The 12,077-nt window shown below is 40.3% G+C and overlaps 1 protein-coding gene across 3 annotated transcripts in view; it reads left to right on the plus strand.

Moving 5' to 3' along the window:
* Positions 1–12,077, plus strand: part of SPPL3 (signal peptide peptidase like 3) — a 92,398-nt gene that overhangs the window by 77,412 nt on the left and 2,909 nt on the right. For all 3 annotated transcript variants that reach the window (XM_057744823.1, XM_057744824.1, XM_057744825.1), the window contains exons 4-8: positions 3,830–3,949; positions 4,686–4,764; positions 5,684–5,796; positions 10,763–10,869; positions 11,368–11,531. In XM_057744823.1, the coding sequence (XP_057600806.1) occupies positions 3,830–3,949; positions 4,686–4,764; positions 5,684–5,796; positions 10,763–10,869; positions 11,368–11,531 (583 nt within the window). The remainder of the gene's footprint in view (positions 1–3,829; positions 3,950–4,685; positions 4,765–5,683; positions 5,797–10,762; positions 10,870–11,367; positions 11,532–12,077) is intronic.

Genomic DNA, 12,077 nt, shown 5'->3' on the forward strand with positions numbered 1-12,077 from the left:
TGCAGTCCACTTCCACATAATCAGGAAAAACATGACAGAAACAGCCATTGCAGAGAAGGCCAGTACTTGATTATAGAATATGATATCATTCCAGTTTTGAAGGGGTGGCGTGGAAAATGGGATGCAGTCATCAAAAGTCAAAGGATAATAGCCCGAAAAATGAACAGAAACGTGAGATGGTGTAGGTACTGGGGAGATTGAAATTCAGCTGAATTGGTCAACAATGTATTGGGTTGGCCAAAAGTTCATTCGGGTTTTTCCGTAAAATGTTACAGGAAACCCTGAACAAACTTTTGCCAACCCAATAGAAGGGGAGTTCTAAGAAAAGGACGATATGATTTTAGTGTTAAGATTTGGCAAGTGTTACGGACTAATTAACGAAGGAGAAAGAGTAGAAGTTTTTTTAAAAGTTGCAGTTGCCTACTCCCAAAATAAGAATCAAGGAATTGGTGAAAAAGACATGAAAATGAGCGATCTACAGCTGCATAGAACAGTGTGGATGTTTCTCACGATGTTGAGCCAAAGAAGCCAGACGTGAAAAAGTACATACGACATAATTCGGTGTATATAAGTTATTCAGAAAACAGGCAAAACAAATATTAGCATTTTAGGATGCATACTTGGGTAGAAAACATAAAGTAAAACAAATAAAAAGTGCTGTAAAAGCCAGGATACAATAGTAGTTCCCTTTGGGGGAAAGAGAAAGAGCAGTGATTGGGAGGAGCACAACAAAGACTCTGGCCTTGGCAGGGTTCTGTTTCTTGACCTGGATGATACTAGCCATGTGATGATTCACTGAACTCTACATTTTTGTTTCATGTACTTTTCTGTATGTGTGTTAATGTTTTACAGTAAAAAGGGTTAGAAAGTGGGGAGGAGGGAGTTCCCTCCAGGTCCTCTCTAATCTTCCATAACCTTGTTCTAACTCCTGTCTTATCCCTAAATCTGCCCCAGGAAACCTATGTAGAGAAGTTCCCCTTCTGGTACACCAGTCCTTCATCTAATTAGCATTAAGTGGGTTTAAAAAAAAAAAAAAAAAAAGCGCCCCGGCCCCCCTCAATAATCTGATACCTTGAAGTTCTTTACTAGGCTTCCCCTGTAATTTATTTGAATTGTGATGATTGATGGAGATGTACAGTTGGAATTCTCTTCATTAATAGAGAAACACATCCTAATCTCCCCACCTAGACTGCAGACCTGATAAGCTCTGAAAATGAGTTGGGGGGAAAAAAAATATATATATATATCTCCCTTGCTTCTCTCCTGGAGGTGCAAAATCAGTAACTTTCATAACAATTATCAATACTATATTGGTATATTGCTCCACATCTCTTTCATGACCAGACATATATTTAGTCTGCAGCCTTGTTCACTAGATACAAAAAGAATGTCTCTGTACATAATTTTTAATTCTGTCATCCTGCCTATTTCTTACGTTGATTTTGCCTTTAAAGATAATGCAGCTGCAGTTGAGTAAGCCCGTCCAAATACAGCTGCTCTGTTTTGCTTTGCTCTGTTTGTTTTGTCACTGGATTTTTGGCTAAAATTTCTAATTAATTCGCTCATTCCCTTTCAGGACCATTATTTCCAGACCTGTAGAAAGTGCAGTATTAAAGCTGTGTACCTTATTTTTAGTAGCATATTGTCAGCAACTAAAGGTGCTTGCCCTGTGACGTTGCTATTTGATAAACTCTCTTGGGCATCCTTCCATAAAACTGATGGAAACAATGTCTTAATACCTACTGGTTCAGAATCTTTTTTTAAAAAAATATTTATTTGGCTGCATCAGGTCTTAGTTCTGGCACACTGGATCTTCATTGCGGCATGCAAGATCAGTAGTTGCAGCACACAGGCTCTCTAGTTGTGGCACACAAGCTCAGTAGTTGCCCCACAGCATGTGGGATCTTAGTTCCCTGACCAGGGATCAGACCTGTGTCCCCTTTATTGGAAGGTGAATTCTTAATTGCTGGACCACCAGGGAAGTCCCTAAAATCTGTGCTTTCAAAAAATACAGATCTTCACATTCTCTCTAATATTCTAGAAGGTTGCTTTGTATTCTGTTTCTCATTTTAATTGCAGACTGAACTTCTAAAATTTAGATTGATTATAAACAAATTCTTCCCATGTACCTGACTTAGTAAACACTCTTTATTCTAGCCAGTCATTTGATTTTTTCTGCTCATATTTTAAACCAGTATGATTAATCTGTAGACTATGTGATGCTTTGTTGTGCAGAAGGAGAGGTGTGTGGGTGTGTGTTTTAAGAGTTATAGTTTTTTTAAAGATTTGTTTCTTATATAACAAATAATCATTTATTTGAGAAACGGTTATTTTCTGTTGTGAAAGTCACCTGAAATCTAGTTTCCTCAAGTAGTTCTTTGAACTACTGTAGGGCATTCAAATAAAAAAACTATTTAGGTGAAATTTAGTTAGAGATTTCATAGAGTTTTGCCTTATAAATGCCCATAAGACACTTTAAGATACGTTCGCCACCCCCCCAAACAAAACAAAACAAAACAATCCATGGGCCAAGATGAATGGGTTTGGCTGCAGTTCAAGTCAGACTTCTGCAGATCATTTCTGTTTGTCTTGACACATAGCTCAGTCTTATGAAATTGAATTGCCCTGTTCCTTAGTGAATTATTTGATTCATTTACATAGCCAATAAGAAGCAATTTTGTTTTGTAGAAATATTTAATATGCATTTCACAAAAATCCCTAAATAGCTTTCTTGAGGACATGTAAATTTAAATACCGAAGAGCAGTTTTTATATGTTGGTTGATTATTTCACCCTTTGTGTCTAGTTATGTTCATCTTGGTTGCATAATATTTTTTTATAGCCCTAATTTAATGAAGAGAGGCTTTTACTTCTGTTCTTTATAGTAGGTTGTGTGAAACAACTACTTTGGTTCCTTTCATGAACTGTATAATATTTCAGCAGGGTTAATTTGGAAGTAGATAGCACGTAAGATAAAATTGGTAATTTTTTCTTTTCATTCAGTGGTTACCAGATTTTACCATGTATTCCTTCCCTACGAAATCATCTGTTAATGTTTCTTAACCCTGGATGCAAAATGAAATCTTGTGGGGAGTTTTTACTGGACCTACTGCCCCCAGAGATTTCAGTTGAGTTGGATCTGGGGTTGGACTTGGGCACTGTGATTTTTTAAAAGCTCTCCAGGTGATTCTCTTGAGCAGCCAAGACTTGAGAACCACTGTGCTAAACCCTGCTCTATCCCAAGAGCTTCTGTTTCCCCCATTAATCTATTTATTCCTTAAAATGTTCCCACAAAATAATTTTGTTGATTTAATGTTTCCAGATATATCTTGGTCCCCTCCCCATCCCCTGCTTAGCAACAGTGGAGAAGAATGAACATGAGTACATTAAATCCACAGATGACGAGAAATTATTTTAGTCAGGGGGTTTAAGCCTCCTCTTTTACCAAACCTATATATACAGGACCACAGATGTACTCAAACTGACTAATATAATTTTTAGTTATAATTGGCTTATAATTTTTACTACCTCTTAATGTTCTTGTTTGTCGTTTGTTTGTTTTGGTACCCTGTCATCCAGATGGTTAGCACCAGGAGGTAGTGATTCAGTTCAGCGAGTATTTCTTGAGCACTTACTATAATGAAGGCTCTATGAGGACAGCAAGGAGCTCATAGTCTCATTGGGAAGGAAAAAATCTGAAGGCCTAGATAATGTATATTTTATATACTAATCCCTAGAACTGTCTGTATTTGAATGAGTTAATGTATTTAAAGTACATGGGTACAGTGTCTGTTACGTAAATGGTTGATGTGTCCGTTTTTCTCTTTCAGGTATCCAAACTATTGACTCTACCCAGGCCCTGTTCCTTCCAATTGGAGCATCTGTCTCTCTCCTAGTAATGTTCTTCTTCTTTGACTCAGTTCAAGTAGTTTTTACAATATGTACAGCAGGTAAGTGAGTTCCTCTATCTAGTCTTGACAAAAGCTAAAAGGAAAATTTTTAAACCTTTTTTAAAATCATCATTCAAAAATTAAGATTTATGCAGCACACCATGCAAGTTTTTCTTCACAAGTCTGGCTTTTTCTCCCCCCACCCCTCCTTGAACCATTTGATACCTGTATCATCAGTTCAGACCTGCCAACCCAGTCTGAATGAAAGGCTCAGGGTTGAAAACTCATGAGCTTTGTGGCACCAGAGCAGAATTGCTTTGGCTGTGGCTCCTTGTCTGCTAGGTTAACAGAAGGTCCAGTTTGGCAGAGAAGTCACTGGCAACCCTTACCCATGTTTCTGCAGATAGAAACACTTGATAGCTAATCACAGTAATTTGACCGTTAGCTATCTGATCAGTTTTCAAGCTGAGCGATGATGGACATCTATAAAACATCAAGATGCTAGACTTGTTAGATCATACCCTGGCCTGCCGTTTATCATTTCTTGTTGAGATAGACAAGAAAGAGAGAATCTACCAATGCTACCCCTACTTCACATCAGGTGATTTTTTTTTTTTAAGAGGTTATCTGTGTGGTGCTAAGGAAAGGTACTTTTCTTCTCTAGTTAATTGATATTGTATGCGCTTGTCGAGCGAAGTATTCTGGGCAATGATTGTTTCCATAAGTCATGTCATTTTTTTATGATTAGTAAAATAATAAACAACCAAAAAATTAACCATATGTTATCTTTCTCTAGTTCTTGCAACGATAGCTTTTGCTTTTCTTCTTCTCCCGATGTGCCAGTATTTAACAAGACCCTGTTCGCCTCAGAACAAGTAAGGACTTGGGATTTTCCTCTGAATTGTAAACTTTTATATGTATGTTTTTCTCTCATACTTGATAGCAGTATTCGGAGTCTAAATTTCTGGTATTGACTGAAGCACGCAAATACCAGAAGACTGGAAAGTGAGATGTTTGGTCTTTTAAAACTGGAAGATAGTACTTCTTTTTGCACCTTTTCATAGCAGAGGAAATATAACAAATCTTAGGAAGTCAGAGTCACTGTTATACTCTCGGTTGCTTAGATTATTGAAAGACGAGCAGTTTTCTTTTGAAGCAACGTTTTCATTCCTTTACTAGTTAATGGAATATGAAAATAGTGCTTGACTCAAACATTCTTTGCCTTTAGCCTTTGATGACCTAGAATATATACTAGCTACTTAGATTTAATCCCAGTGTTCACCCTGTAACTCCTGAAGCCATCGCTCCATGGAAACAAAATGCTGTGCTAATGGAGATGCTGTATGCACTTCTATAGAAATCAGTCACTTGGGGCGGCTGGTTTTCCCAGGAGTTGGTGATAACCACGTAGATGTGCCATCTTAACTTTATTCATCTTTGCTTAATGGATTGAATTGTTGACTTTCTTCATTTTGTTTTCCTCATAAGAATTAGATTTTCCCCTACATGTAGGTTTTCCAGAGATGTTATCACTTTAAACTTCTCAATTCCCATGTTGATAATTTGGGATAAAAAGTATACCAGCTAATAATGGATGCAAAAGTATAACTTCTCTGAACTTTCTGTAGTTTCTTCCAAAGAGATTTGGGTATGTTGGATCTCTGGGTATCTAGGTATTGCCTACTCTTTTAATGTGGCCATCACAGATTCTGATCATGGAGAACCAAAGAAAAGTTTGGTTGTTTGAATATAATTTATTATCCATTAGTCCAGTAAATGTTGTGTGTTTTCCAGGATTTCCTTTGGTTGCTGTGGGCGTTTCACCGCTGCTGAGTTACTGTCATTCTCTCTGTCTGTCATGCTGGTCCTCATTTGGGTTCTCACTGGCCATTGGCTTCTCATGGACGGTAGGTAACTACTATGTGACGAGTTGAAATTTTAATATCATTTATGGTTATTAAATTTGTCCTCTCTCCCTCGACTTTCTGTTTTAGTAATGTTACCTCTGATTACCATGAAAATTTGCAGAGTTGTGCAGCCAACACTACAATCAGTTTTTGAGCATTTTCACACCCACCCTCCAAAACCCAAACCCATTAGCAGTCACCTCCCCCTTCCCCCACCCCAGTCCTGGGCGTCCACTAATTCTACTTTCTGTCTCTGTGAATTTGCCTCTGTGGACATTTCACATAAATGAAGTCATATATGACCTTTGGTGTCTTCCCTTCTTTCACTTAGCATAGTATTTTCAAGGTTCATCCATGTTGTAACTTGTATCAGTACTCCATTCCTTTTTATGGCCAAGTACTGTTTAATTGTATAGGCGCATCAGTTTTATTTATCCATTCATCAGTTGTTTCCATTGTTTTGGCTGTTGTGAATAATGCTGCTGTGAAAACTGGAATACAAATTTTTGTGTAGACTGTAGTTAATGTAAATGGGATTATACTGTAATACAGTATCTATACTGTAATACAGTATCCGTACTGTATATAAATATGTGTGGAATATATAATAATGTGTATCTTATATGATATAGAGTTCTTTTGTGTAATGGTATAAATACGTCTGTATCATTTTATAAAGGTAATAATAGCTGACGTTTATTGAATGCTTTTAAGACCCTGTAACTTATTTTTAATTTTTAAAAATAAGGTCTCCACCTTATTTTTCCTTCAGTCCTTCCTTCTCTCATTTTCATAGTTCGCTTTACTGATCTCATGAAATTTTATCTAACTGCTCTACCCCACAAAGTCTGTTTGCCTTTTCCTTTCTTTTGGTGTTTCAGAAGGGAAGGAAGTTGAAACACAGAAGTCAGTTTCACACTGTCTGTAACGCTACCTAAAGAGTTTTTTTAAGGGAGGAAATTGGAAAGCAGAGATTGTGGGCATGGATCACACTTGTTCCTGTTACCCATTCCAGGCAGCCGCGAGGCTCATCCAGACCTGGGAACAGAACTCTTTGGAGGTAGTGCCAGGTCTGAGGTGCTCCTCTCTCATTTCCAGGCACTGTGTCCCTGCAGTGCTGAGGATGGCTCAGCTGCAGCGGAGCTGTCACCTAGTGTTGTCTCAGCACAGAGCAGGGTGTGAGGTGGTAACACTGTTCTGTGCTGAGTGTGGTGGTGGCTGTACAGATCTGTGCATGTGTTAAAACTGTCAATTTTCAGTTTGGTAATTTTAAAATGTGAAACATGCACTTATAATTTTATAAATGTGTAATTTGTTGGTATATATTTGGTCATAGTTGGTTTTTTGAGTGCCTGCCATAGACCAAATATTGAAACTCAAAAGCAGCTCCTCAAGGTTGCAGATCAAGTTACCCTTTAGACTTACATACAGACCTTTAAATGACTCAGAACAGAAAGGCAGAGTCAGAATCACCAAGGCCCAGTCCGTGCAGTAATACCCCTTTGCCGATCTCTGACGGGCTTGGTGTCTTGGTTTAGCACCGTATATTGCCTGATAAAAAATGTTTACCGTGATCGTTTGCTTCAGTACTTGAGTACCCACTGTGCATATCTGCATCCTGAAGTGCAGCGTTTAGAATTTTTAGGTGGTTATCAGAACTGCTACATTTCCCAGATTGAGTGTCTGTGCTTTCAGTATTCTGGTGGATTGGTGTTTGGTAACGTAAGCGCTTCTGAAGGTTGATGAAGAAGAGATTACATCCAGAGTCACAGCAGGCACTCGCCCAGATTATAGCAGAGGGGCTAGTGTCTGTTTGTATCCGTATCAGGTGTTAAGAATAATAATGTGGCCATTATGTGCATTTGACTTTTCCTGAGATTAACCAGTTTCTGCTAAGGGATGATTGTTAACCAGAAGCAGTTTTGAAATTGAGCATGTAGGTGATTGTGAGAGACTTTGATAGAACCTAGCCTCTCTTTAAAATATGTATTGATACTATAGAAAATTAAGGAGTATTGGTCATGTTAATGATTGGAGTAAATAATAGTCCAGATCAGCCTCACAGCTGCTTTTATGATTATATCCCTTTAATCTCATCTAGTCCAGTGCTTCCTGATGAGGAAGCAGACAGTACAGACAGTCCTCCTCTACTACTTCTGAACAAAAACTAGAAATACTGGTTAGTTGGTTAAAAGCTAAGCCAGATTATTTTGGTCTGTATAAATTGGCAGTGTGGATGACTGTTAGCTACATAGGAAGAGAAACTGTTTTATGATGATGTCCTTAAATGACAGAGCGCACTCCCATAAATGATACACCTAACTCCACCTACACAGATGAGAGATGAGATGAGATGAGGTGAGGAAAGCTCCAGTTGCTACTGTTTTAACTAGAGCATTAGAAGCCATAATCACCAAGTAGGGACTGATTAGTCTTCATCCTGGCAAAGTCCATATGGTGATAGTGATACTTAAACTACCTTGAAGCCTCTAGCCCACCAGGTAGTCTGAGGTTCTCTATAATCCCACTCCTGACTTTCAGTGGCTCTGCTTTCGTGGAACTCTTTAGTCCTGTGTCCAGACACACAGAATACCATTTACAGGTTTTACTGAGGATTTTAAGTTTAATAAGCTGCTGATGCAATTTTTATCAGATTAGATACCTCTAAAAACAGCAAGCAGTGTGTTCTGTATACTCTTCTCTCCTCTCCCTGAGCATTACACAGAACAGGAAAATACCAAAGTAGTGTGTCACTAAAAAATAAAAAGTTGACATAAGGGAAGATGACATTCTTTTCAAGACAAATTGATTTACACAACCATCTGAAACTCAATTTTGAGAGCAAGTCAGCAGAATTTCCTTCACTGTACTGCTGCAGACAGGGGTGGGGAGAGGCTTATTAGACTCACTAAAGGAGGTGTGGGAGGGGCAGCTGTCCACACGCTGTACTGCAGGGGCCATCTCACCACAGGATTCTTTTCCTTTAGACTGTGGAGTCAGTGAAAAATGGCCATAAAGGGTAAACTTTATTTTACCAGTGACCAAGATCAAAAACAAATTTCCATTGTGAAATTCAGCCAATAGTTGAAATTTTTTGAGTGTTCAGGGAGGCTCCCCAAACCCTTACTGGCCCTAACTTGTAAACTTTTGTATCATTTTCTTTCATTTTTGCTACTTTCCAATATCTGCTTGTCCAAGGATCTCTTACTGGTTTACACTGGTTAAACTGCCCTAGTGACCAAGCTTACAGTTTTCCGTTAAAAAAGGGCGTGGGGGGGGGGAGAACCTTTGAGTTTTTAGCTGTTTCTCAGATTACTGTTTGATGTGTGTTTGACTTGTTTTCTGCTATTACAGAAAAAATAGCTTTCTAGCCACGCAGCTATAACATTCTGAAATATGTTCTTCTCTGACACGGAAATTGTCTTTCCAGACTTCTCTGCAGAATCAGAAATCATTTTGTAGGTAGCAATAATGTGATTGTGGAGTTTTTTTAAATGAGCGTTTTCTAATTAAAGCTTGTTCTTTGAAGTTAATTTACAGTGAAAACAGAATGATAAATGTGGTTATTTTAAAGGGTGAGGCATGAAGTATGTTTTCAGAGTTCTACCTAGAAGCATTAATATTAAGAAGGTCCTTTAGAGTTTTCTTAAACTAAATCTATAGCTTTTTTAATCTACTCAGTTTCATCTTACAAATTAATCTTTTAATTTGGGAAGACTTGAAAGAATTTGACTCGTACATGGTGTGGTATGTTTGCAAAAGCTGATGAATGAAGAAAAAGAGAAGCAACTGGATGACTAGTTGAGAGTATGTTTCTGGGGTATGACACTGCTGGTGGCCCAGTTCCATTGGGTGTGGGAGTGCTCCTCATTCAACATGCTTGTATTAAGAACCTTCTCTGAAGTAGTCAGTTGGAATGCATGCTGCCTCTTCAAACATAGCACTGGGAGTATGGTGGGGAGACTTGGTTGGCATGATTGGAAAGAGGTTATCACTCAGCTTAGACAGAGAGAAGTAGGTGGAGGAATAGGGACAAAAAAAGAAGCTTGAGGCCAAGCCCATGTGGCACAGCGCCATCCTGTGAGAGTTACGCCTTTACAGTCAGACTTGACCCATCACAGAGTGGGGGACCTCATGATGTGAACTGATTTTTTTTTTTGGGGGGGGGGTACACCAGGTTCAGTCATCTGTTTTTATACACATATCCCCGTATTCCCTCCCTTCCTTGACCCCCCCCCCGAGTCCCCCTGAACTGATTTTTGACAATGGCAGTGAAGAGTAAGTGCAGGAGAGAGAGAGAAAATGAGAAAGGATACACACATCACACTAGGAAGTGTGGGGAATCCTGAGCGAGGTGTGCAGCAGCAGTGAAGAGCACCCCAGAATGGTTGCAGCCTGAGTGTGCATGATGAAGGTTTTGATCAGTTGAGAAGGATCCCAGTTTCTTGTTTGGAAGATTAGAGATAGAATGACATTGTGTGGAGTCATAGAAAATCCTGTCATAGAGCACTTCTGTCTTGTTGTGTTTAGTTTAGCCCCAGGTGGGGAGGACGAGCATAAGATGCATGGCTGGAACAGTGTCCTTAAGTAAGTGAAGAGGACAGGGTCTAGGGTGTGCATTGGCTTTAAAGGAGCAAGAGCGATGCATCCGAAGTAATGGGGTTGGCGGGGGAGGAGATGAGAGCTGGGAGGGCTTGGCTTAGAGCTTTATCTTTCAGAACAGTCCCCTGGGTCTTAGAGCGTTGAGCACCATCTATAGCTTGAGAAAAGGGATTTCCCCAAATACCAGCAGGTCGGAATGGGCTAAGGGTGGGCACTTTGCACTAGTAGGGTATAAACATCTTAGATGGAAGCGTAGGGCTGCCTGCTTCTTTGAGAGACTTACAAACTGTTCGGTTTATGAGCTGAACGGCTTGTGGAGAGCGGCCGAGCCTGTGCGCAACACTGACTGCTGTCCCCTCCCCAGCTCTGGCCATGGGTCTCTGTGTTGCCATGATCGCCTTCGTCCGCCTGCCCAGCCTCAAGGTGTCCTGCCTGCTTCTCTCAGGGCTTTTAATCTACGATGTCTTTTGGGTAAGTGTCCTTTTCCCCAAAGTTGCTGCTCTCCTTTGGGTTCAGTTGGAAAATTCACTTCTGAAAATTGTTACCTCTAACTCTGCAAAGTCTGCTGGCTAGAGTACCTGCTCACTAAGGCCACTCCTTCGGGCCTGTACTGTTCCTTTTAAAAGGTGAGCAGGCAGCTGTCCGTGCCTGTGTCTGTCGAAACTTCTTACAGTAGAGAGCATGTGTGTGGCTCTCAGGGTAGAAGATGGAGCAGGCTGGCAAGGTTCTCTGCCCTGGAACACTGGCAGCTCTGCTGTAAGGGGGCAGCTCTCTGGCTGCTCTCCGGGTATGGAGAGGAGAAATCTGCACGTACACACAGGAGCAAAGATTTTCTTTCTTCTCAAAGTGTGCAGTCTAAAAAGCTTGCTGATGCAGTACTGAGACTCCGCTCTTAAGCGCAAAGAGGGCTGGGGCTGAGAACAGGGTGCTTCCAGCTCCCTCTGGTACAGGTGACTCTCCTCTTGGCAGGTGTTTTTTTCTGCATACATCTTTAATAGCAATGTCATGGTGAAGGTGGCCACGCAGCCGGCTGACAATCCCCTTGACGTTCTATCCCGGAAGCTCCACTTGGGGCCCAGTGTTGGGCGCGATGTTCCTCGCCTGTCTCTGCCTGGAAAACTGGTCTTCCCCAGGTAGGACTGGCGTGTCGGCCTCATCTTGTGATGGTGAGGACACCGCCCTCCTCTCTTCCCCAGCCTGTCTGTCTTTGTCATCAGCATTCTGATGCTGGACTGGAAAAGGGTTGTGCGTCATCTCCATTTTCCACATGAGGACAAGAATACTGACTTAACTTGCAAAGATTGATCATTAAGTGATACAGGTGCTTTTTAATATTGAATAATGTTATCAAACAACCATATGTTACTGCTGTTACCATGGTTTAAAGTTGGCTAGAGGGAATTAATTGGAGAATCTGGATCTTTTTTTTTACTTCTAAGACATTTGTAAAAATATCTTAATGCTAAAATTATACAGTTCCTGGAACTATAATCTTGGAAAAATTAATGTGCTGCTTTAATCTCCCATGTCTGGTAGTAGTAGGTGCTATTTGAAGTCTTAGCAGTGAATGTGTGACACGTAGTGAGCAGCTTGACATTTGTAGAGGCACAGTGCTTAAGCAGATGGCTTCAGCAGTCACTTATGCGGTGCCCTCCCGAAGCGCCGAGGGGCAGGGCTGA

The sequence above is a fragment of the Hippopotamus amphibius genome, chromosome 8 (assembly GCF_030028045.1).
Source record: "Hippopotamus amphibius kiboko isolate mHipAmp2 chromosome 8, mHipAmp2.hap2, whole genome shotgun sequence".
NCBI lineage: Eukaryota > Metazoa > Chordata > Mammalia > Artiodactyla > Hippopotamidae > Hippopotamus > Hippopotamus amphibius.